This window comes from Pseudophryne corroboree, chromosome 3, assembly GCF_028390025.1.
Source record: "Pseudophryne corroboree isolate aPseCor3 chromosome 3, aPseCor3.hap2, whole genome shotgun sequence".
Classification (NCBI taxonomy): Eukaryota; Metazoa; Chordata; class Amphibia; order Anura; family Myobatrachidae; genus Pseudophryne; species Pseudophryne corroboree.
This window is the reverse complement of record NC_086446.1, coordinates 195,269,393-195,297,236: the sequence shown is the minus strand read 5'-3', so window position 1 is coordinate 195,297,236 and position 27,844 is coordinate 195,269,393. Positions and strand designations below refer to the sequence as shown.

The 27,844-nt window shown below is 42.5% G+C and overlaps 1 protein-coding gene across 1 annotated transcript; it reads right to left on the bottom strand.

The window, feature by feature from the left end:
* Positions 1-1,925: 1,925 nt before the first annotated feature.
* On the bottom strand, positions 1,926-26,951 carry LOC135057588 (pulmonary surfactant-associated protein D-like). Its single transcript, XM_063963423.1, has 5 exons — positions 26,782-26,951; positions 24,914-25,003; positions 23,516-23,563; positions 3,369-3,449; positions 1,926-2,348 (listed from the first exon to the last, which is right to left on the bottom strand). Exons 1-5 carry the CDS (start codon positions 26,945-26,947, stop codon positions 1,972-1,974), a joined length of 762 nt encoding a protein of 253 aa, XP_063819493.1. The 5' UTR covers positions 26,948-26,951; the 3' UTR covers positions 1,926-1,971.
* Between the last annotated feature and the right edge of the window lie 893 nt (positions 26,952-27,844).

Here is a 27,844-nt window from a genome sequence, read left to right as displayed (position 1 = left end):
CTGGCCATGGCCCCCTGGATCGCCTCGAGACAATTGCAGGGGTGCCTTGTATTGGTGGTCCGGGACCAATTCAAATTATTTATGGTCAAAAGTTGCACCGAGGTCACTGGATGACTAAGCTAAGCGACACAACTGGGCTGCACAAACATCTGGCCCATCTAGGAGTGACACTGCAGTGTCATACAGGATGGCAGTTTTAAAAACTAGGCCCCAAAGAACACATAATGCAAAGAAGAAAAAGAGCTGCAAGATGGAATTGTCCTTGGTCTGTCTCCCTCACTCTCCAAGTCCGGAGTGAAATTGGCTGCAATGTGCGGCTGTTTATATGGGATCCAAAACCCGAAAGATTCCGACAGCAGGATAATGACGTTTTGCCTCGTTCTGGTTTCCGAGTCTGGCAGGAAGTTCCGAGCCTGACTCGGATCCATGCTTGGAGCGTGATTTTCGGGGGCGGTTCCTACCTCAGTGAATATGGCACCCTGTACCCCTACCTTCCCGATGTTCCCAACTGTGTACACCCCCTGACGCTTTGTGTGACACCCTGTACCCACCTACACCTTTATTTGTGTGTGTTTGTGATGCCTTGTACCCGTGTGTGCTCAGGGAGAGAGGGGAGCTGGCAACTGTTCCCACGGAGGGAGGAGATATTTTGTGTGTGGCCCTCGAATATTCATTGGAATGTGTTTAGTGGCCCCCCAGCTGAAATAATTGCCCACCCCTGATTTATAGTCATGTAAAAAGGTGACATTTTGGTAAAAGTTCCAACAATGTATAAATAAAATAGACTTTGAAGATCATAAAAAAATGTAAGACATAACTAAACTAGCACTAACTGGTAAAAAACAATATTATTTAAGTTGGTAGCGTTTAGTATATAGTATATATAGTATAGTAGGTGATATAGTATATAGTATATAGTAGGTGATGCAGAAAATTGGTCAATAAAAAAGGGTCAGTAGATTATTATTTTTTCTTTTTTAGGATTTGAGTAACTGTTTTTATAATACTGGCATAATAATGCCACACCTTTGGATTCCTTATTGCTATGCAGTTGTGTGTTCCATGCCAATAATATGTTGTTCATTAAACCTGGCATCAAATGCCACATACTGAGCAGACTAATACACTCAGGACATCACATACTGACCAGACCAAGCACTCAAGATAATGACCAGTCTGCAGATTCCAATATTTCATATTCTGTCGACGTGTCAAAAGGCCCCATTATAATATTTTAGACTTATGTTATAAGTCCAGCAAATACAGACCAGTATGATGTCCCTAGTACAGCACATGCTGAACAATCTTAAATCCTCTGTACATCATAGTCACAGATGGGGGCCAGCAACAGTCAAAGAGGAGAGTGATACTGTATGTCCTGTAAGTGCTGGATGCCCCTGTACAGCATCCAGATGCAAAGGGTATAAGACTTTTAGCTTGCAAACTATTTGAATTCTAACCAGTAAAAGCATGTTGATATAATTTCTGCATTTTGGTATAGAGAAGTCAAAATAGTTCCTCCAGCAACATTCTTATTCTAATCTTTTTCATCACATATAAGAAAGCAAGACTTCTCCAACTCAACGCCTTCTATGAAACTCTATGGCATATGTAGACACTTCATGAAGACAGTATATAATAATAGCAAATAAACAAACTAATTGTTTTATTACAGTAAAATATATTTCCCAGGGCTAATTGTTGCCTAAATTCCAGTGTTTCCCAGCTCTCAGGCTTTAAAAAAAGCATAATTGAATATCTTGAACTGGGTTATACAAGTTGATTTACAGTATTGGGTGGTGTAGGGAATGATGACTCTAGACACACTGTACCTTGTGTATTTTTTTTGCTATATTCTTATTACTGCATTTTTATCTTAGATGTCAAAAATAATTTTCTTTCTTAAACAAAAATGCACTTCAGTCTTATTCAAATACAATCACGTTTATTGATATTTTAATTTTTCGATAATCAGGAAAATTCACATACAATCAGACGTTTTTCCGAGCATACTCGATCATTCCATTTACCATCCAGATTCATTTCAACACAATCCTCGTCCCCTGTCTGGTTAGGTTCTCCAGGCTTCCAATCTGAATACTTAATTATTTCTCCATTTGAGTATCTAAAAGTACCTTCAGTTTGTTTGTCAGTAATTCCCAGGTAAGGAAAGCGGTTGTATTGCTGGATAACATCTAAAACAGCTTGGTTCTCTTTTTCGTTCTGCGGTGTAGCCATCTGACCTCCTTCTTTTGAACAAATTAATTTTGATTCATCATAAGTGCCCTCCTTTCCACTTGCAGTAAATATTTTATTTCCAGTGCTGGCTCCTCTACCAAACAACACAGCTGAAATAAAACACAGAACATGACTATCATTAATTTTTAAATATCGTAAATAAAATCACATCTTATTTCAAAAACATACAACTAAAACACAGATTACACCATAAGAACAACACAACCTACACATTTTATAAATCCAAAAGCTGTTCCACAGAATAATGAAGTCAAAGTATCTAAAACCTCAAGGTTTCTATTACCAGAAAATGTCCGATGCTGCAATGAAACTTGATTTCCTTATCTCTGCTTAGGACACGTGTTCTGCTTTGCTCATGTTTAGCAGTAGTAAATGCTGCACTTACAGTATGATAACATTTCAATTAATGGATGTCCTTAGATTTGGCAATAAATATAATGAGATTGTAACTCATACATGATGACTGGAAAAAGCACACATTATTTTAAGTCTATTAATCCTTTCCTTGTTTAAAATTGGTAGGCATATATTATTAACTATTTCATACCTCACAATATATATAATACAATATTTAGAAGATACAGATGGCGCCTCACTCATCTAGCCTTCTCTGGTATGCCATGGTGTACCAAGGCTTATTAGCATAAACCCTTCATCTAATGTTCTCTGATGCAATACAACACAGAGAGAACAATACATCAGGGGATTAAGTCATTACAGCACTGGCTCAATTAATCCTATTAAAGGGATAGATGAGCAGGGCTCCATCTGTATTAGTCATTTGCAAATGCCCATTCAAGCCCCTCTATGCTTTACTTAAATCATACCCATATTTTACTCAAATATGCCCACTTTCTTATAGATTCATCCCCTTCCTGTCTGAAAATATTATCCCAGGTCTTACAGAAAATTTAACTATTAGGAGCTATTAAACTGCCGTGAGGCACAGATAATTTACCGTCACCAAACGTGTACATCGGCTAGCCTATATCCCCATAGACAGAGCTAGCTGTAGAAATCTATTTTTAAATTCTCTACATTTGCAGATAATACATTGCAGTAATTTCGACAACGGCATTTAAGAATTTCTACATGAGAATCATACAAACCTTTTTTCTGGATGGCCATGCTGGATTGCAAATCACGCAATTGTTTTTCAATAGACAATAGGGTTCGCTGTATACTTGCAACTGTAAACAGTTTAGATATTTTCTGTCAGTATTTATTCCATCTAACAGTTTTTTTTAGATACATTTCATCATTTAATTCATGTTCTTACACAGTCTATTTCCATTTTAAGTAGAGATGAGCGGGTTCGGTTCCTCGGAATCCGAACCCCCCCGAACTTCACCCATTTTTCACGGTTCCGAGCAGACTCGGAACCTCCCGCCTTGCTCGGTTAACCCGAGCGCGCCCGAACGTCATCATCCCGCTGTTGGATTCTCGCGAGATTCGTATTCTATATAAGGAGCCGCGCGTCGCCGCCATTTTTCACTTGTGCATTGGAGATGATAGTGAGAGGGCGTGGCTGGCATTCTCTCAGTTTCTGTGTTCAGTGTGCTGCAAATATCTGTGCTCAGTGTGCTGCAAATATCTGTGCTCAGTGTGCTGCAAATATCTGTGCTCAGTGTGCTGCAAATATCTGTGCTCAGTGTGCTGCAAATATCTACGTTCTCTGCCTGAAAAATGCTCCATATCTGTGCTCAGTGTGCTGCAAATATCTGTGCTCAGTGTGCTTTATTGTGGGGATTGGGGACCACAAGTATTATATAGTAGGAGGACAGTGCAGAGTTTTGCTGACCAGTGACCACCAGTATTATACGTTCTCTGCTTGAAAAACGCTCCATATCTGTGCTGCATTGTAGTATATAGTAGGAAGACAGTGCATAATTTTGCTGACCAGTGACCACCAGTATATAATATATAGCAGTACGGTACAGTAGGCCACTGCTCTACCTACCTCTGTGTCGTTAAATATACTATCCATCCATACCTGTGGTGCATTTAAGTTGTGCGCAGTATATATATAGTAGTAGGACAGTGCATAATTTTGCTGACCACCAGTATATAATATATAGCAGTACGGTACAGTAGGCCACTGCTCTACCTACCTCTGTGTTGTCAAGTATACTATCCATCCATACCTGTGGTGCATTTAAGTTGTGCGCAGTATATATATAGCAGTAGGACAGTGCATAATTTTGCTGACCACCAGTATATAATATATAGCAGTACGGTACAGTAGGCCACTGCTCTACCTACCTCTGTGTCGTCAAGTATACTATCCATCCATACCTGTGGTGCATTTAAGTTGTGCGCAGTATATATATAGTAGTAGGACAGTGCATAATTTTGCTGACCACCAGTATATAATATATAGCAGTACGGTACAGTAGGCCACTACTCTACCTACCTCTGTGTCGTCAAGTATACTATTCATCCATACCTGTGGTGCATTTAAGTTGTGCGCAGTATATATAGTAGTAGGCCATTGCTATTGATATATTACTGGCATATAATTCCACACATTAAAAAATGGAGAACAAAAATGTGGAGGGTAAAATAGGGAAAGATCAAGATCCACTTCCACCTCGTGCTGAAGCTGCTGCCACTAGTCATGGCCGAGACGATGAAATGCCATCAACGTCGTCTGCCAAGGCCGATGCCCAATGTCATAGTAGAGAGCATGTAAAATCCAAAAAACTAAAGTTCAGTAAAATGACCCAAAAATCTAAATTAAAAGCGTCTGAAGAGAAGCGTAAACTTGCCAATATGCCATTTACGACACGGAGTGGCAGGGAACGGCTGAGGCCCTGGCCTATGTTCATGGCTAGTGGTTCAGCTTCACATGAGGATGGAAGCACTCATCCTCCCGCTAGAAAAATGAAAAGACTTAAGCTGGCAAAAGCACAGCAAAGAACTGTGCATTCTTCTAAATCACAAATCCCCAAGGAGAGTCCAATTGTGTCGTTTGCGATGCCTGACCTTCCCAACTGGACGGGAAGAGGTGGCGCCTTCCACCATTTGCACGCCTCCTGCAAGTGCTGGAAGGAGCACCCACAGTCCAGTTCCTGATAGTCAAATTGAAGATGTCACTGTTGAAGTACACCAGGATGTGGCTATGGGTGTTGCTAGCGCTGATGAAGAAATTGACAAGGAGGATTCTGATGGTGAGGTGGTTTGTTTAAGTCAGGCACCCGGGGAGACACCTGCAGTGCCACTCCTAGATGGGCCAGGTGTTTGTGTCGGCCACTTGGGTCGCTTAGCTTAGCCATCAGGCGACCTTGGTGCACCTCTTTTTTTCTTTGCATCAAGTGCTGTTTGGGCACTATTTTTTGAAGTGCCATCCTGTCTGACACTGCAGTGCCACTCCTAGATGGGCCAGGTGTTTGTGTCGGCCACTTGGGTCGCTAATCTTAGTCACACAGCGACCTCGGTGCAAATTTTAGGACTTAAAATAATATTGTGAGGTGTTCAGAATAGACTGGAAATGAGTGGAAATTATGGTTATTGAGGTTAATAATACTATGGGATCAAAATGACCCCCAAATCCTATGATTTAAGCTGTTTTTGAGGTTTTTTTTTTTAAAAACACCCGAATCCAAAACACACCTGAATCCGACAAAAAAATTTCAGGGAGGTTTTGCCAAAAACGCGTCCGAATCCAAAACACGGCCGTGGAACCGAATCCAAAACCAAAACACAAAACCCGAAATATGTCCGGTGCACATCTCTAAATTTGTAAGTATTCAAAAGTAGGGAGGCCAATTCCCAGGATCAGCGGGATCCTGGGATTTTTTATAAAAACTGCTTAGATTTCAATCCCGGGATTGGAGCCTCCAATCACAGGATTTTGGGATTAATTTGTGTATGCATTTTTTAGTTATTTATGCCGGGCAGTGCTGAGTGCCTGCAGAACACAGATGCTGCCCAGCTATCCGGCACCCGGCTGTGCAGCATAACATCAGAGTTCATGCTGCACAGCCCCATGCCTGACTATCTCTTCAGTCATGCCCGCCTGCTTAAGGACTGCAGGACTTCAGTTCCAAGCCAAGTGGCTGTGTGGCGTCTGGAGTGTTAATCCAGGGTATTCCGGGAATCCCGGGATTGAAAAAAAACTCTACTTAATGGTGTTAACACTGGGGGCCAGATATAATGACGCCCGAGTTCAGCAACCAATGCATGATGCTGGCCGAACTCGGACGTTTTTTAAGGGGGCAATCACTTTGTAAGTGATGACCGCAGAAATCGGGAATCATTACGTCCAGCTGTTAAAGTCAAATGATACAACTTTTATTTTGATACTGTACATACAGAAGTTTACAAACAATTTTGTGTGTGCGTAAGACAACAAACTAGCAGATCAAAGCACATGGTGCATGAGAAATCTGTAACAGAGCACTGGAATGTAAATGAAAGAATACATTAATTCAAAATCAAATAGTTAATTATTGTGTAGGCCAAAATGACAAACATATGAATGTTATCAAATGCACCTAAGTGAAATATGCAGCTCCTTTCAAACTAGTACTGTGAGCGTGTGAAAAGATAAGCTTTAAGAACAACATTTTGCTTTATCAATAATTATTATTAATCATCTATAAAAGTGCAACTATTTCCATAGCGCTTCATAGTATTATGAGGTTGTAAAAAAAAACTACTCACTGAATGATGACATAAACAGAAACAAAATACAGATAAGTGTAGTATGTATACAGCTGACCAGTCCAAAAATATGGATCGGTCGTGCATGCCGGATTGTAGAGCATGTCCTTCCGGTGTGATATTTTCTAAGTATCTGGTCCACTGCATCAGACAGTGTATGCTCTACATTGGCCGACAGACGAACACCACACAGGAAGGCACAGAGAAATGTCTCCCCTCGGGGGCGGAGCACGATATCAGGTGACATACACTGTGAGAGATCTCACAGTGTGCAGTATTTCCCAGATATCGGCGGTAGCAGATAAAATAAGATGTTTTAGCTGCCTGCGTATGCCCATCATAAGTCTCACAGTGCTTGTGCCGCAATGGTCTTGCAATAGCGGATGCAGTGAGGATTTATTTATGAAAAGGCATTGACAGTCAGGGGCATCTGTGTCCAGTAAGAGGGATTTAGTCACTCAATGTAGGCATATTGCAGCCATTTTTGGGAAGTGTCTTATACTGCTCCTGTGATCTCGTATGCAGTAGAAACATAGAATTTTATGTTAGATAAGAACCACTTAGCCCATCTAGTCTGCCCATGTACAACCAAACACAAGTACATGCTAGGGTTAATTTTGGTTGGGAGCCAATTAACCTACCAGTATATTTTTGGATTGTGGGAGGAAACCGAAGCACCTGGAGGAATCCCACGTAAGCACGGGGAGAATATGCAAACTCCACACATTTAGGGCCGTGGTGGGAATCGAACCCTTAACATCAGTTTTGTGAGGTCCAGCATCTTACTTCCTTCGACCATGCTGCTTCCTTCACCCTGCTAAGTGAAGTTATTTGCAAATGTATTGAGACTCCTACTGGCAGTCTTGCAAATCTCAGCATCTGTGTACAAAGACGCATCCATTGCAGATAATTGGATTATCAGAACTATGAGTAACCCTATAGTCACTATAGGGTTACTCATAGTTCTGATAATCCAATGATCTGCAATGGATGCGTCTTTGTACACAGATGCTGAGATTTGCAAGACTGCCAGTAGAAGTCTCAATACATTTGCAAATAACTTCACTTAGGAGGGCCAGAGACTAAGGGGAACATTTACTAAGCAGTGATAAGAGCGGAGAAGTGAGCCAGTGGAGAAGTTGCCCATGGCGACCAATCAACACTGAAGTAACATCTATAATTTGCAAACTATAAAATTATACAGAGTTGCTGATTGCTTGATGGGGCAATTTCTCCACTGGCTCACTTCTCCGCTCTTATCATTGCTTAGTAAATGTCCCCCTAATGTGTAGTTCAAAGGAGGAGATTTAATAAAGTTTGTGTACATATCAAAGGAAAGGGTGAGACATTATGTAAGTTCTGAGAAAGTAAAATATACGTTGCAAAAATAAACAAAAATATTGAATTGGTAACAAATAATAAAATTTTATATGATTTTACAGTGAAACCCAAATTATTTTGTTGTTTCAAGCAAACATGTTTCTCCAACTAAATTCCTGTGAGTCCAAGGGTTAAATGTACAAAAGCTTCTAAAACAGTCAAATGGTGGTTAGACGTCTTTACAGCTACAATACACAATGGCCCTCATTCCGAGTTGATCACTAGCTGCTGTTGTTCGCTGCGTAGCGATCAGTTAAAAAAATGGCAAATCTGCGCATGCGTATGCACCGCAATGTGCATGCGCGGTGTACAGGTACAACAAGGTTCTAGCGACGCATTCAGTCGCACTGGCGGACGCAAGGAGATTGACAGGAAGTGGGAGTTTCTGGGTATCAACTGACCATTTTCTGGGAGTGTTTGGAAAACGCAGGCGTGGCCGGGCATTTGCTGGGCGGGTATCTGATGTCATTACTGTGTCACTCGTCGCAGCAATCATCGCACAGAATAAGTAACTACAGGGCTGGTCTTGTTTTGCACAAAATGTGTTTGAAGGCGCACTGCTGCTATGCTAAAATGCACTCCCCCGTGGGCGACGACTATGCGTTTGCATGGCTGCTAAAAGTAGCCAGCGAGTGATTAACTCGGAATGAGGGCCCATGTACAGAATTATACCAGCTATTTTTCTAGTTTTGTGCATTTTAATGTAGCTGATTAATTAGTTGACATTACAGTGAATGTAATGACATTAATCTTGCAGTCAGGGCTGCCATCAGAAATTGTGAGGCCAAGGACCGACAAACTAGGCAGGGCACCCCCTCCCCAAGAAAAAAAAATATTTTTTATGCCCCCTGCACCATATTAAGTCCCCACAGTAATTCACTGACACCGTATTATGTCTTTACAGTAATGCCTCTGTCACCATATAATACCCCACACAGTAATGCCCCTGACACCATGGTATACCCCTGTCACAATATTATGCCCCCCATAGTAATGCCGCTGACAGCATATCATGCCCCCACATTAATGCCCTTGTCATCATAGTATCCCCCACAGAGTAATTATGCCAGTACTTGCTCATTGTTAGGGGTTCTGCTCATTGTCAGGGATTTCCCTCCCTCCCTGGATGCTGCTGCCACTTTGGGTCTGCTCATGCTGCTGTCCTCGTACATACACCGCCATCTGTATTGCTCTATTAAAAATGTCCCTCCAAAATGGCCACCATCTCATAGGAGACAGATATTAAAGATACTAGAGGTGCCTCCTCTAGTATCTTTAAAAACTGTCTACTCTAAGGCGGCCGCCATCTTGGAGGGTACATTTTCAATAGAGCGATGCGGATGGTGGCAGATGTACGGGGATGGACAGTGGATGACGGAATGAGCAGCCTGGGCCCTCAATTCTCTGGCTGGGCCCAGGACAGCAATGCCCCCAACACCCCCTGATGGCGGCCCTACTTGCAGTCAGCATGTCATTGTAGAGTGGTTCAGTTTTGTTGAAAACCGAACATATCAGAAATTTAGGATTTTCAGTCAAACCGACTCCCAGATCTGGTCATTTTGGGGTCAGATTTAAGATCTAAAAACCAAACCTCACAATATTTTTGATGGTATGTAAGTCCCTTCCTCTTGATTTATGGTGCCAGTTCACAACGGAAATGGCTGAAAATGATCGTTATTGATGTTAATAATACCGTAGAAATAACAACAGGTCCAGAAATTACATGTTCTTGCTGTTGTTGTTTTTTAAATAAATTCTTAAGAAAACCAAAATGGAACCAAAGCACTTTAGGGTGGTTTTGCCAACACCAAACCAAAACATGGGGGCCCATGCACATCTCTACATTAGAGTAGAATGAACAATTAACCCCATTTTGCTATAAATATTCTCATATATCAGTTGCTCAATTGGTTTTAAAATGGTTCATACTGTTGTCACATTAATATATGTTTAATGATTTAATTATTAACAGTATCGGACACTATTGATAAAATAATCAGCAGAAAATGTAAACAGCTGCTTGAATGCATGTTCATTTGAGTGTGTCATGTATATTTGTACACAGAGGTGTAGCATGGAACCATGGTGTCCAGAAGAAGTGCATGCTATGGCAGCCCCCTTTCCATTTTTGTAGTCACTCATGGTGGTGTCACATATGACCCCACCATAGCTATGGCTCTGTAAATAGTACAATGGCTGGGATGTAATTGTTATGATAGAGCAGAGCTAATTCACATAAGACTCTTAGAGTCACCACTGGTGAGGTCTTCAACCACTAACAGTCACCCAATGTTACCATAGAGCCAGTACGCTCACCGGTACTTAACTGACCACCTGGACAGTGAGAGCTTATGTGATCAGTCTTGTGATCACAGGATGCAGAATAAGAAGCAAGAGAGACAAAAGTCTAACTGTTCTGAATACTGACTGGATTGGCAGCAATACTAGTGTTGCAGAATATGGCTAAAGAGTTGCAGCTCCAGCCATGCAGGATTCTGGAAGGTGCAAGATATCCCAGAGATGAAGGGTTAGATTGGGAGGTTGTGGCTCCAGCCGTACACAGTACTGGCAGATAATTAGGCAGGCAAGGAATGCAGGGTTAGGCTGAGAGGATGCAGCTCCAACCATGCAGGGTACCAGCAAATGCTATGGCTGGCTAAGAATACAGGATTAGGCTGAGAGGTTGCGGCTCCAACCATGCAGGATTCTGCCAGATATTACAGCAGGCCAGGAATACAGGATTAGGCTGAGAGGTTGCAGCTCCAGCAGTGCAGGATACTGACAGATATTACAACAGGCTAGGAATACAAGACTAGGCTCAGGATCTGACAGGTGTACCAACAGGAATAAACCTTCCAGAATCAGGAACAGAGGACCAGGGGCTCACGCTGCAGGCATGAACTATAACCGTCAGGGACTCACAGGGCTGACTGATAGATAAAGGAGAGTGGAGCCAATCTGGAGCCCACCCTGGACGAGGCATTTTAAATGAATAACCTCATGCAGCTGGAACTCTGCACATCTCCCCTGCACAGCCCACAACCTCCCACAGCCAGGCGGATCCATAGCCTAGTGGGCAGCGGGAAGCCACCAGCTGGAAGTTCCCTGATGTCCGAATCATCCCTGATAGCAACAATCGGGGCTCGCAATGAGGACGAGCTGTGGTGGCTCGTAACCATAATGAAGTTCGAGTTCGGTGGGCGTGTGGGCTGCCACCAAACTCAGATGTTTGAACTCAAAGTTTGAGTTCAGCCGACATCCCGTATGGCTGACAGACTTCATTACATCCAACCAGAAATGTTTAATTTTACTAAGCACTTGATGTAACACTTGGGATGCTATATGTCCCGGATTTACGAGGAATGTATCAGAATCAGGGTGTACATCTTGGTGATTTGGTTTCGGACGGTGGAGGCTTCAGCAATACTGGACTCATTTTTTATTATTTTTTTCAGCGGCTCAGAACGTGCGGAAGTGACAGAGTGCAGCCAACAGCCAGGCAGAAAGTGGATGGGTGGAAGAAGACTGCTGGGACGCTGGCCTGGGTCAGATGATGCGTGAATAATCTGATCAGAAAAAACTATGTGTAGCTCCCTCCTCCTGTGTCTGGTTAACAAAAGATGGTACCATCTACCAGTCCTGGCATCAGGTTCATGAGCACCACCTGCTATGCCCCTGATTGTACATGAAAGTGAGTTTTCTTTTAAGCAGTCTTTCTAAGTATTTTATTTTTTACTATAATGTGTGCATTGTCATGTAAGGGACAAATATGTCACAAGCTTTGGCTACAAAAGTAAAGTGGACACTACTTAGATTACTAAACTACCTAGCTATGGAACCTACATACAGTTGGATTGGTTCTAAAAGACAAAGTAATAAGAAGTCGACATGATATGTGCAACCATGCTCAATTGTACTGTTCACAACCTGCTAAATTGATCATTAAAAGGTGTAGATGTGGCTGTTACTGCTGCCTCTCCCAACTTCTGAAGCTATTTCCGCACACTATATTTTTCTTAAAGAAAAACTGAACCATTCAAACGGGAAAGATAAAATGGCTTTTACACTTCCCCTCTTTATCATACTGTGGCTGAGTTTTGTTCCATTCACCCCTATATGGGCTTTTTTGGGAGTCTCCCCAAAGGTCAGAGGATATCCAGAGGAGGCAGGGAGTTGCTGATAGCACTGAGTAACCGCAGGCAAAAAAATTATTCTTCAGCATTTGTTTCAGCTTTCTCCTCTTGCAGAGGCGTCACTAGGGTTGGTGTCACCCGGTGTGGTAACTCATGGTGTCACCCCCCATGGACCTCCGCGTGCGTGCGTGTGTGTGTATATATACAGGTTGAGTATCCCATATCCAAATATTCCGAAATACGGAATATTCCGAAATACGGACTTTTTTAAGTGAGAGTGAGATAGTGAAACCTTTCTTTTTTGATGGCTCAATGTACACAAACTTTGTTTAATACTCAAAGTTATTAAAAATATTGTATTAAATGACCTCCAGGCTGTGTGTATAAGGTGTATATGAAACATAAATGAATTGTGTGAATGTAGACACACTTTGTTTAATGCACAAAGTTATAAAAAATATTGGCTAAAATGACCTTCAGGCTGTGTGTATAAGGTGTATATGTAACATAAATGCATTCTGTGCTTAGATTTAGGTCCCATCACCATAATATCTCATTATGGTATGCAATTATTCCAAAATACGGAAAAATCCCATATCCAAAATTCCTCTGGTCCCAAGCATTTTGGATAAGGGATACTCAACCTGTATATATATATATATATATGTAAACACACACACATACGGTGATCGAAGAAGGAATTTTGAAGTGGGGATATGGAAAATTGAAAGGGGTAGTGTCCAATCAGAAGGGGGGTATCCTTAAGAGGCACTGGGTGAGAGGGAGGACACATGGTGGAGGAAGGGACTGAGGAGGACGGGGGCATTGGGTGAGAGGGGGATGCAGGGTGGGAGCAGGACATAATGGATAGAGGGACAGAGGAAGGGGGAGATGCTGGGTGGGAGAGGACGCAGAGTGGGAGGGGGACATACTGGGGACTGGGACGCTGGGTGGCAGAGGACGCAGAGTGGGAGGGGGACATGCTGGGTGGGAAAGGACGCAGAGTGGGAGGGGGACATGCTGGGGACTGGGAGGCTGGGTGGGAGAGGACGCAGAGTGGGAGGGGGACATGCTGGGGACTGAGACGCTGGGTGGGAGAGGACGCAGAGTGGGAGGGGGACATGCTGGGGACTGGGACGCTGGGTGGGAGAGGACACAGAGTGGGAGGGGGACATGCTGGGGACTGGGACGCTGGGTGGGAGAGGACGCAGAGTGGGAGGGGGACATGCTGGGGACTGGGACGCTGGGTGGGAGAGGACGCAGAGTGGGAGGGGGACATGCTGGGGACTGGGACGCTGGGTGGGAGAGGACGCAGAGTGGGAGGGGGACATGCTGGGGACTGGGACGCTGGGTGGGAGAGGACGCAGAGTGGGAGGGGGACATGCTGGGGACTGGGACGCTGGGTGGGAGAGGACGCAGAGTGGGAGGGGACATGCTGGGGACTGGGATCTGGGTGGGAGAGGACGCAGATTGGGAGGGGGACATGCTGGGGACTGGGACGCTGGGTGGGAGAGGATGCAGAGTGGGAGAGGTTTGGACGCTGGGTGGGAGAGGATGCAGAGTCGGAGAGATTGGGACGCCGGGTGGGAGAGGATGCAGAGTGGGATGGGGACAGACTGGGGACACAGGGTTGGAGAGAAACATACTGGACAGACTGTCATTTAATTTTAAAGCCTACCAGCTCCAGCGGCGGCAGGTACAGGAACCAAGCGCCCGGCGGTGCTCCTTCAGCGGCAGTGACGAGATCCAGGTGCATCTCCCGTGCGCGCCTGGCGGTGCTCCGGCGGTGGCAGGCAGGGATGAGAGCCGGCCCGGGTACCCGCTAGCTGCAAAGACAGGAGCCGGGCGCACCCCACGTGGGCACCATACACTGGACTCCCATTCTTCCTCCCAGAATAATACATCTACGGTCTACCCCCCCCCCGAATGGCCTGCCCTGCAGGGCCGGCGTGCGTGATGACATATATATATATATATATATATATATACACATTACACTCACACTATATATATATATATATATATATATATATATACAGTCACTGGAAAGGGCACTCTGGGATATCCATTGTAATATTGGGTGCCTACCCAAATGAATAATAGACAAATGCAGGTGTCCCCCCTTAGAGAAAGGAACAGGCGGCACTCCTCCGGACTTTTTCAAATAAGCTGTTGCTTTTAATAGAACGACGTTTAAGGCCCAATGGCCTTTTCATCAGGTGCAATAAAAGCGATAAAAGATGAACATACCTTATATATAAGAGGAATGTGAGTCCAACAGTGTGTCTCTCCCGCCTCTCCGTGGGTGGCGCCGGTACTGTGACATAACCGGCGCACTGAACGTGACTCTGGGCAGTTGGACGAGATGCATGCTGGGTCCGTAACTAAGGACACCAGCGGGCGGTTGCTGGGAAAGGCGTGTCGCTGCCGGGAGCATGCCGGGTGGGTAGTTAAGGAAGCCAGCGGCTGGTTGCTAAGAGCGGCATGACGTCACGGTGAGTGACATACTGCACCCGGCATCTATTGATTGCGGCAGTACAGACCCGGCGACGCCACGGCGGTGAAAGTAGTCAGGCCAGGCGGGTGTACAGCTCTTTTTGGTGTCACCCTATTGAAGGGCGACACCTGGGTGCAGGCCGCACCCCCCGCACCCCCCTCATGACGCCACTGTCCTCTTGCTATCCAGAAATGCCACCATAAGCTCTTTCATAGCTTTCAAGTGGACTGGATAGACACACAGTTTCATAAGGAGGCCAAGGTTGAATCTGTTTTTAAGGTCTGGCAGAGTTATAACTTCATTTATTCCAATCACTTCGGTACCATGTTTTTATTGCTTTTCAACTACATGGTACTTTCTTAGGGTACTCGATAATGACCCACCAATTGTTATTCTTCAGTGTACTATTGGCCTCATTCTGAATTATTATTTTTTTTACAAAGGGTATTTGTCTTTTTGACCTTTTGTACTGTACTCCCATTCCTACCAGTATCTCCACTTAGTATTCCTTCTTATTTTTTATATATCTGTACTGCCTTGATTTTGGTTTCAGTTGATTACATGTCTTTTACTTATTGTAATTAGTATGTACTGTATATTGGTTTTTGTTTTTTTTCTTAAATAAAACCAATTTAAAAAAAAATGTGTAGAAACTCATGTTTTCTAAATATTGTTTAAACTTTTACACTGAGAATAATGTCTAGATTTACTGGTCATTCTTTAAGTGATTTTCAGAGCATTTTATTGTACATGAACTACACGGCTATTTCAGATGCAATATTTTTGTGACTATTTTACAACTTTTCCTGAAAAGTCTGACTATCATATCTCAGTGTGTGTGTATCATATCCCTGTGTGTGCTCTTACCAGGAGTATTATAAGCACTACAAAAGTATAACAGAACCAAAAGGTTGCAGGTTTAGAACTGTAGGCTATAGAGGATGGGGTTTCCAGGACAGAAACATTATCTAGTTGTCACAAAAATGTTGGGCAGAATTTTTTAAACACTGCATCACAGAAAGAAAACTGGAAAATTGTGAATCACAGAGTCTCTGGATTCTTTAAAGGATTTGCCTATTCAAAAGTTTCTCCTCTAAATGCCATAAAACAATAACCAACAACCTGATCTTGAGTGGCAGGAGCAGATGATACAGATTGGAAATACTCAATGCATTAGTGCATCAAGACACAAAAATGTTCAGGACCTCCATCAAAATAGATTGAAGGCTAAGTAGCAGATGGATTCTCAGAAATTTGTCCAGCAGATGGACACTCGTAAATCTGGACAGCAGATGGACACTTGAAAGGCTGGCCAGGATTATCCTCATACCCAGAGGCAAGGGCATAATTATCCTCATGCCCAGAGATAAAGGCAGATTTATCCTCAAGCCTGGAGCCATATCCTCATGCCCAAATCCAAGTTCAGAAATCCTGGATGGCTATGCCTGGGTCAGAATCTTGGATAGAACCGTAGACTGAACAGTGATCTCTGATGTTTTATGCTTAGTTTTCATCTGTGGGTATTTAGACTGAGTAGTGACTTTAATATCCTATGAGTGGACAACATCTTGGAGATCTCCGACAGAACTGGCATCGTAGACATCACAGGCAATAAGGTAGTAATTTAAACCTCAGGAACCCTGAATGTGCAGTGACCTCTGACTGTGTAGTTATAGCGATGATTTTAAACTTAATTGTTATCCTTAACTCCTCAAGCAGATGAATAGTGACTGGAATCTTTGGATTGGTGAGCACAACTGGACTTAGATACCGGAGACAAACGCAGTAACCACCAGACTGGTGGCATACACAGTAACCACTGTACTAAAGATGGATACTGAACTAGACTCAGTTGCTACTTATGGTATGGGAACCAGTTGGGAACGGCAGACAGCATCCCCTTTTATACACATAACGGCAGACAGCGTCCCCTTTTTACACATTACGGCAGACAGCGTCCTTCTTTTTACACATTACGGCAGACAGCATCCCCCTTTTTACACATTACGGCAGACAGCGTCCTTCTTTTTACACATTACGGCAGACAGCATCCCCTTTTTACACATAATGGCAGACAGCGTCCCGTTTTTACACATTAAGGCAGACAGCGTCCCCCTTTTTACACATTATGGCAGACAGCGTCCCCCTTTTTACACATTACGGCAGACAGCATCCCCCTTTTTACACATTACGGCAGACAGCTCCCCTTTTGACACATTAAGGCAGCCAGCCCCCTTTTTACACATTGTGGCAGATAGAAAAAAAAGAAAGAAAGAAAGAAAGAAAGAAAGAAAGAAAGAAAGAAAGAAAGAAAGAAAGAAAGAAAGAAAGAAAGAAAGAAAGAAAGAAAGAAAAGATTATACTTACTGTCTCCACTGGCAGTCAGGCTCCTCGGTGCAGCTTGATGGCGGATGATGATCCCGAGCAGGGGAGAAGAGGGAGGTGGAGGAGGGAGCAACAGCAGCGCAGAGTAATTGGTGGAGGCACTGCTGCTGCTGTCCCTCTCCTTCACCATAGGCTGTCCTCCGCCACTGTAAATGCTGGGATGCGCTTCCCAGCATTCACAGCAGCGGAGGGCAGCCTGTGGTGAAGGAGAGGGACAGCAGCAGCAGTGCCTCCACCAATTACACTGCGCTGCTGCGGCTCCCTCCTCCGCCTCCCCCCCCCCATGGTGCAGCGCTCCTCTCCTCAGCGGGCGGCAGACAGCAGCATGTATTGAGTCAGTTTGACTCATTACATGCCACACTGGATTTGGGCCTCTGGATGGTGGCGGGCCCCAGTGCAAGACACTGCTTGCACTGGCGGTAGTTCCGCCACTGGTTAACATCCTTACCCCTACTTAATACAGATTGACAGAGGCAACAGATGGATTGACACCTGTTGTCCGGATTTGTGGAGAAATAATTCCACAACAAAGAGGTGGCTATTTTGGTAGTTTGCAGAGGCATCACAATGGGCTTCTTCATCCCACGGACAACAGGTGTCTCCCCCGGTGCCTGACTTAAACAAACCACATCACCATCAGAATCCTCATCGTCAACTTCCTCCTCAGCGCCAGCAACACCCATATCCTCATCCTGGTGCACTTCAACAGTGACATCTTTAATTTCAATAACAGGAACTGGACTTGCATGGGGCGTGCAAATGGTGGAAGGAGCCACCACTTCCCGTCCAGTGTTGGGAAGGTCAAGCATCGCAACCGCCTACACACTTGGACACACAGTTCTTTTCTGTGCTTTTTCCAGCTTAACTCTTTTAATTTTTCTAGCGGGAGGATGAGGGCTTCCATCGTCATGTGAAGCTGAACCACTAGCCATGAACATAGGCCAGGGCCTCAGCCGTTCCTTGCCACTCCATGTCGTAAATGGCATATTGGCAAGTTTACGTTTCTCCTCAGATGATTTACATTTCTTTTTTTGTGTCTTTTTACTGAACTTTGACTTTTTGGACTTTACATGCCCTCTACTATCACATTCGGCATCGGCCTTGGCAGACGACGTTGATGGCATTTCATCGTATATGTCATGGCTAGTGGCAGTAGCTTCAGCACTAGGAGGAAGTGGTTCTTGCTCTTTCCCTATTTTATCCTCCAAATTTTTGTTCTTCATTATTTTTTGGGAGTTATATAAGACAATATGCGGCACAGGAATGACTGGAATGACTGATGACCAGGACACTACCACTGGTCTGATGCAACACAACACAAAAACACTGTAAGGGACTTGTTGTTGTTAATATTATTATTATACAGCAGCAGTGGACATATAGCAGCAGCGTAAACCACTGTGACTGCCTGGTCCCTGGAATGACTGATGGCCCGGACACTACCAATGGTCTGATGCAGCACAACACAACAACACTGTAAGGGACTTCTTGTTGTTATTATTATATGGCAGCAGTGGACACATAGCAGCAGCGTATACCACTGTGACTACCTCATCACTGGAATGACTGATGGCCAGGACACTACCAATGGTCTGATGCAGCACAACACAACAACACTGTAAGCGACTTCTGGTTGTTGTTGTTGTTATTATTATTATTATTATTATTATATGGCAGCAGTGGCCATATAGCAGCAGCATATACCACTGTGACTGCCTGGTCACTGGAATGACTGATGGCCAGGACACTACCACTGGTCTGATGCAGCACAACACAACAACACTGTAAGGGACTTGTTGTTGTTGTTGTTTTTATTATTATTATTTTATGGCAGCAGTGGACATATAGCAGCAGCGTATACCACTGTGACTGCCTGGTCTCTGGAATGACTGATGGCCAGGACACTACCAATGGTCTGATGCAGCACAACACAACAACACTGTAAGGGACTTCTTGTTGTTGTTATTATATGACAGCAGTGGACACATAGCAGCAGCGTATACCACTGTGACTACCTCATCACTGGAATGACTGATGGCCAGGACACTACCAATGGTCTGATGCAGCACAACACAACAACACTGTAAGGGACTTGTTGTTGTTGTTTTTATTATTATTATTTTATGGCAGCAGTGGACATATAGCAGCAGCGTATACCACTGTGACTGCCTGGTCTCTGGAATGACTGATGGCCAGGACACTACCAATGGTCTGATGCAGCACAACACAACAACACTGTAAGGAACTTCTTGTTGTTGTTATTATATGGCAGCAGTGGACATATAGCAGCAGCGTATACCACTGTGACTACCTCATCACTGGAATGACTGATGGCAAGGACACTACCAATGGTCTGATGCAGCACAACACAACAACACTGTAAGGGACTTGTTGTTGTTATTATTATTATAATACTGTAGCAGTGGACATATAGCAGTAGCGTATACCACTGTGACTGCCTCGTCACTGGAATGACTGATGGCCAGGACACTACCACTGCTCTGATGCAGCACAACACAACAACACTGTAAGGGACTTGTTGTTATTATTATTATTATTATTATAATACTGTAGTAGTGGACATATTGATCTTTCCCTATTTTATTCTCCAAATTTTTGTTCTTCATTATTTTTTGGGAGTAATATAAGACAATATTCGGCACAGGAATGACTGGAATGACTGATGGACAGGACACTACCACTGGTCTGATGCAGCACAAAACAACAACACGGTAAGGGACTTGTTGTTGTTGTTGTTATTATTATTATTATTTTTATTATATGGCAGCAGTGGACACACAGCAGCAGCGTATACCACTGTGACTGCCTGGTCCCTGGAATGACTGAAGGCCAGGACACTACCAATGTTCTGATGCAGCACTACACAACAACACTGTAAGGGACTTCTTGTTGTTGTTGTTATTATTATTATACAGCAGCAGTGGACATATAGCAGCAGCGTATACCACTGTGACTGCCTGGTCACTGGAATAACTGATGGCCATGACACTACCACTGGTCTGATGCAGCACAACACAACAACACTGTAAGGGACTTGTTGTTATTATTATTATACGGCAGCAGTGGACATATAGCTGCAGCGTATACCACTGTGGCTGCCTCATCACTGGAATGACTGATGGCCAGGACACTGCCAATGGTCTGATGCAGCACAACACAGCACCACTGTAAGGGACTTGTTGTTGTTGTTGTTGTTGTTGTTGTTGTTGTTGTTATTATTATTATACGGCAGCAGTGGACATATAGCAGCAGCATATACCACTGTGACTGCCTGGTCACTGGAATGACTGATGGCCAGGACACTACCACTGGTTTAATGCAGCACAACACAACACAGTAACGGACTTGTTGTTGTGGTTGTTAATATTATTATTATACGGCAGCAGTGGACATATAGCAGCAGCGAATACCACTGTGACTGCCTGGTCCATGGAATGACTGATGGCCAGGAAACTACCAATGGTCTGATGCAGCACAACACAACAACACTGTAAGGGACTTGTTGTTGTTTTTATTATTATTATTATAATGCTGTAGCAGTGGACATATAGCAGTAGCGTATACCACTGTGACTGCCTCGTCACTGGAATGACTGATGGCCAGCACACTACCACTGGTCTGATGCAGCACAACACAACACAACAACACTCTAAGGAACTTGTTATTATTATTATACGGCAGCAGTGGACATATAGCAGCAGCGTATACCACTGTGACTGCCTCATCACTGGAATGACTGATGGCCAGGACACTGCCAATGGTCTGATGCAGCACAACAACACTGTAAGGGACTTGTTGTTGTTGTTATTATTATTATTATAATACGGCAGCAGTGGACATATAGCAGCAGCATATACCACTGTGACTGCCTGGTCACTGGAATGACTGATGGCCAGGACACTACCACTGGTCTGATGCAGGATAACAGAGCACCACTGAAAGGGACTTATACAGCTGCACTGGATATGTGACAGCAGAGGACACTACCACTGTGACTGGTCACTGGACTGATGCTGCACAAGACACTTCCCCTGGTCTAATGCAGAACAACACAGCACCACTGAAAGGGACTTATACAGCTACATTGGATATATGGTAGCAGAGGACACCACCACTGTGATTGGTCACTGGACTGATGCTGCACAATAGAGACACTAACCCTTGTCTGATGCACAGACAACAGCAAAAATGCAAGGGACTTATACAGCAGCCAGCAGCACTGGGGACATATAGTAGAAGAGGACACCAACACTGTGACTGGCTGGACTGATGCAGCACAATACACTGACTACACTGGACTGGACTGAGCAGCACAACACAGCACAATACTCATCACCCCACTTTCCCGCCCACACAGACACTGAGGACACGTCCTCTCAATACACTCTACAAGACTGGAGTGAAAATGGCCGCGATGCGCGGCTCCTTATATGGAATCCAAATCCCGCAAGAATCAAACAGCTGGATGATGATGTTTTGCCTCGTTCGGATTTCCGAGTCAGGCGGGAAAACCCGATCCTGACTCGAAACCGGGTTCAGAGCATGAAGTCCAGTAGGGTTCGGTTCTCCGAGAACCGAACCCGCTCATCTCTAATTACAAGATACCTTTTGTCTCTATAACTTTGCTCGTTTGCGTAAGTATATGTTATTAATATTGTTATTATTACTACGGTTATAAAGTAGTAATATTAGCGTTGACATCACACCTAGTTTGCTAATACTGTATGTTATCTACTATATAAAAGCGAAAATTTGTCCTTCTGTCTTTCTATACAAATACACAGTTTACAAGCTATGATCGTTAAATTTTACATGCAAGCGTATTAAAACACGGCCGAGGCAACTAAAACAATTAGAAATCCCTAGCACCTCTAGGGGGGGAGACAACAGCACAGAGTATAACAGCAGACAGCATAACTCTGGAATTGCTGGAGCAATGTACTCAAAAATTGGTACACATATGCCTTAAACTGTGGAAACAAACATTGTGTGTGTGTGTGGGGGGGGGAGACACCCATAGCACCCCTAGGGGTGAGGCAGCAGCACTGAGTATTTCAGCAGACAACATAACTCTGGAATGCCTGCAGCAATTTACAACAAACTTGGTACACATATGACTAACACTCTGGAAAAAAACACTGTGGGGGTCAGACACCCCTAGCACCCCTAGGGGTGGGACAGCAGCACAGAGTATGTCAGCAGGCAGCATAATTGTGGAAGGCCTGGAACCATTTACACCAAACTTGGTACACATCTGACTTACAATCTGGGAACAAACTCTGTGGGGGTTAGACACCCCTAGCACCCCTATGGGTGGGACAGCAGCACAGAGTATTTCAGAAAAACGCATAACGCCAGCATACCTGGATCAATTTACAACAAACTTGCTACACATATGACCTACAAGCTGAGAACAAACACTGTGCAGGTAAGACACCCCTAGCACCCCTAGGGGTGGGGCAGCAGCACAGAGTTTTTCAGCAGACAGCATAACTCTGGAATGCCTTGAGCAATTTACACCAAACTTGCTACACATATGACTTACACTCTGGGAACAAAGACTGAGGGGGTAACACACCACTAGCACCCCTAGGAGTGGGCTAGCAGAACAGACTATATCAAGACATGCATGATATGTCAGTGATGACAGGGCTGCATGTGACAGGGCCAGTGACTTGATGTGAGGAGGGGAATGCAGGTAGCACAAACCCACACACTGAGAGTTATATAGTGGAAGTAGCACGGTCCAACAGCAGCACAGAGTATATCAGGAGACACATAATGTACTGTGCTATATAAGAAACTGTAAAAATGTTTTATAATTTCACAGGGGCACTGACATGATGCAAGGCGTGGAATGGAGGCAGTAGCAAGCCACAGACTGAGAGTTGTATAGTGGGAAGAGCAGGGTCCTTTGGGGGGACCAAAAAGGGGTCCGGCCACTACACAAAGTGTGTCAGGTAAGCAAGATATGCCTATATACTAGATCTCCAACCAACGTAAATTAACTAACAACTATCATTCTAATTTACCATCCTCATCCTGTAGCGAAGCACGGGTATTCAGCTATCTACAATGTTATATATACTGTGTTTTTAATATTTACATTTATTTTTGTGAAAAGACATTCTTAAAATCCCGGGTAACACCGGGTACTCCAGCTAGTATAGTATACCTGTTTCTTTAGCGTCATCACCTTTGTTCCCCTTTTGACCTGGCAATCCTGGAAAAAGGAATATATAGGTCAATAGTTTAACCAATACAAAATACTAGTAGTTTCTAAGGATGGCATGTAGTAGGGGTTTTCCAACTATGGATTTTGCCTACAATAAATTACAGATGTGCAGGTTTGGATTTACTCAGTTATTTTCATCAAATTAGGGCAAGTTCGGATTTATCTAGATTTATCTCATTGGCTATCCAGAATACATGAGATGCCATTTTCAAAATCTGAGTAATTCCTGAGTAAATCCAAAAATCCGAACCGCTTATCCCTACAATAAATAGGTCTACATGACATTTACAATGCTTTGCACTGTTCACCTTTTTGAGAAAAAACTTAAATAATGAGTTGTAAGTTGCACATGATCTTATACAATGGAATTTACATGGAGAAAAAAGGACATTTTTGTAGTACATGAAAGTATTTTGTAGAATAAATTAATGTAAATGCACAAAAACTTAACAATTCATTAGAAATAAAATTGCTATAGCTGAGAGGTCCATGTCATGTTTTTTTTATGTCATTGTTTGTGCTCTGTGAGTTATCAGTTCTGTTTTGATTTTAAATCCAATGCCAACAAAACTTGGGTCCAAAGGATGATGAGTAGAGCAGGCTTGACATTTTAATTGTAGCTATAATGAAGCTATATTTATAGATGTGAGAATAAAAGTATATTTTATTAATAAAGAATATTAAAATGACGCATGGTGACTTTAGTTTCACTAGCTGCAAATCCTGTCATCAAGCCCCCAGTTCATCCCAGTCAATGGGGAAGTTTCCAGAATTTGAGGGCCTGTCTACTCTCTCTCAATTGCTGAAGAACTCCCAAAGTCAGTCAGACAACAAGGAAGAGTGCAGTAGGTACAATAAGTATGAGATAACTGTGAGTGGGAAAACATTTCCAATACAGAAAATATATTACAGATCGGGTATCCATTATCCGGATAACTGAAAACCGAAATATTCTGAAAACCGGAATGTTTCGCCCCTGTAGTGATGGCATGATGCAGCCGGCATCATGACGTCACTGGAAATCGTGGCCAATCACAGAAAGGTGGGGGAGTGGCTTTGAAGCCACTCCCTCACCGTTAGTGCTTCCAGGACCTGACGTGGACCCGCCACACTCACCAAGGACCCCCCACCAATGCACCGGACCCACCACAGACCCCCCACTGATGCTGTGGACCGACTGAAGACCCTCCCACGACACTGCAGACCCCCAGGACCCTTCTGGATAACAGGTATTCTGTTATCTGGAAAAATCCCATATCCATAATGCTCCTGATCCCGAGCATTCCACATATGGTATACTCAACCTGTATTGTTTTATCAGACAGAAAATGCCATTACCTGTATCGCCATGATTTCCTTTAGGTCCTACTTTTCCAGGTGGTCCATTACTACCTCTAATACTTGGTATTCCTGGCACCCCAGGGGGACCTACAATACAGAATTATATTAGCAATATTAATAATATAGAAAACGAGGAAAATCTAATCACATACAATTTATCTACAATTGTATTATATTAGAACTAAATGCCATAAATATTAGTATACTAAAAATGTTATGTATACATTGATTCTATTGTGAGTGACACAGGTTTCATGTTTTTGTTTATGATTCTTTACATAAAAATGTAAAAGTTTGTTCTCATATAAATTATTTTGTTGTATCCCAAAACCCCAATGATAAAGAAGTAAACAATTCAGTTGTCTTACTGTATTTAAAAACACATGTGCATTATATCCCTAAAATCAGCCCCAAGGGCTAAATTAAGCCTTTATTTCTGCTAATATATACAAAAGAGGTTGCATAACCAATTAAGAGACTAATTTGCATCAATGGATCATAGATAAATTGTATATTATTGACTTAAAGCACATTTAAGAATATAACAACAAATACATTCAATTTCCAAATTTATATTAGAAATATTTAGATCCATAAAATAAAAGAAAATATATTATTATTATTATTATTATTAATAATAATAATAATAATAATACTCTTAAAATGTCTTAATATATCTACTGTAATTACTATCATTTAATTTGTGAATTGAATAAGCAGTATCTTTTCTATATATTATTGCTTCTCCTATAAGTACAACCTTTTCCTATCTGCTAGCAACTGTCCAATTTAGACTAGTAAAATATTGTACCAAACCTTAAAAATGTATACAATATTAAATATACTTGGTTGACAGTAGAAATCTCCCAATGTGGCTGAATCAGTTTTTGATGTGCTTTATTCCTGCAGCATTTGTATATCTGAAAAACTTATATGAACCAATAGGGTAGATCAGGGGTAGCCAACCCTAGTCCTCGAGAGCTATCAACAGTTCATGTTTTCCAGGTCTCTTCACAGAATCACAAGTGAAGTAATTAACTCCACCTGTGGATCTTTTAAAATGTGTCAGTGAGTAACCACTGCACCTGTGCACCTGCTAGGTGAGCTGGAAAACATGAACTGTTGGTAGCTCTCGAGGACCATGGTTGGCTACCCTTGGGTAGATGGAACCCCTACTACACATACTGTACATGAAGAGGCTGAGAAAGTAACTGCACCGTAGCAAGTGGAGTCTATAGTACATATCAACTGACTCCCACAGCTAATGTTTGCTAAAACTCAGGATAGTCATTTACATTTTTAGTAAAATATAGGTGAACCCATTCAGTAGACAAAAAAATCAGTTTACAGTACATCAAAAATAGTAAAATGTGTAAAGAGTCAATGTACACTAATCCTTTCAATGCAGGAGCAGTAATTCAATTGATAACATTTCAGCATTTTAACGATGGCCAAATATGAGCTAAATATCTATTTTGAAAATACGAACTGAAACTTCATGGTGCAGTGTACAAATGCAAAGCTCCCAAAGTTACAGTATCTCAAGAAATACAGAGGTTCTCAACCACCGCATCCAGGATCAGTCTGTAAAATTCATTTCAGTTACAGTGTGTTGGATATATTTTTTTCCTTTCATTTATTATACTTACTTATGTTGCAGAGTTCATCATTTTCTTGCTGATATGTATAAAATTAAATACATTTAAGACATAAAATAGTATTTTCAAATATGGCTAATAAATATATAATACACATTTCAAGAATATACAGCACTCTACACGTAATGCAATCTAATGAGATCTACAATATATCCACTGGATATACAGTGTTACTTAAAAAATGAATACAGATATATATTTCCTTACCTGGATCCCCCTTTAGTCCATTTGCCCCATCTCTCCCATCTCGTCCATTAAGACCTGGAAGTCCTTGCACCACAGAACATGTGGGAGATGTGTCTGATAAAGTTTTGGAGAATAAGATCAGAATCATTACAATTCTGAATCTCATGGATTGAAAGTGAAGGATCATGTTTAACCTAAAAAAAAAGAAGAAATAATTTGTTTTAATACATAAATATATAAATATGTGATATATAGGTTTTTACTCCTAACTATTCACCTGTCTTAAGTAAAAAAATAATTTAAGGAAACTGTCATGACAGTGATTTTATATGGGAGATTATCGATTACTTGATGAACTTTGAGCAGTGACAGTGCAAAAAGCCATTTTCAGTCAATGGATTTATTTACGCTGTGAAGAAATTACGCATGTCGGTTTAAGGTCATTTTGTTTTGTGCTTTTGTTTAAATTGAGTAATTGCATAGACAGATCTGGATAATGTAATTCCTGCACCCAATCCATTAAATTAATTATTTTGAAATAAATTTTAAACATAGACTTTGTGTGGCCTGTATAGTCAGCTTTTTTTTTTTATTTTTTATTAACCATAGATCCAATTTCATGCTTAGATATTATTTAAGATAACTTTGTTTCTATTTTAAACAAGTTTAAATTCCCTTACAGCAGGGTTTCCCAAACTCGGCCCCCAAGTCACCCTAATAGTCCAGATTTTGACGATATCCATGTTTATACACAGATGGTATAATCATACTGACTGAGGTTCTAATTAAGTCACACATTTATATCCTTATAACCTGGACTGTTAGGATGCCTTCAGGAATGAGTTTGAGAACCACTGCCCTACAGCATTATTATCTGCCATGTACAGTGTATAGGAAAACCTTTCAACCTATCTACCCTTTCAGTAAATATTCTTTACATTTCCTGTAAACCTGCTACCTGTCAGTTTCCCACATGCCCTTTTGATCTAAGATAAATATTACCATATCTCCTTTGCACTTTCTCTGTCCCAAACTGTATATATTAAGTTAATTTAATATTTCCTGGTAAGTTGTGATCTAGATA

Coding starts and splice junctions, on each gene's coding strand:
- LOC135057588 (XM_063963423.1), bottom strand. CDS start 26,947: ATGATCCTTCACTTTCAATCCATGAGATTCAGAATTGTAATGATTCTG. Junction 3,450..23,515: donor TGATGACGCTAAAGAAACAG/GTATACTATACT, acceptor AACTGTTTACAG/TTGCAAGTATACAGCGAACC. Junction 2,349..3,368: donor CATGGCCATCCAGAAAAAAG/GTTTGTATGATT, acceptor GTTTTATTTCAG/CTGTGTTGTTTGGTAGAGGA.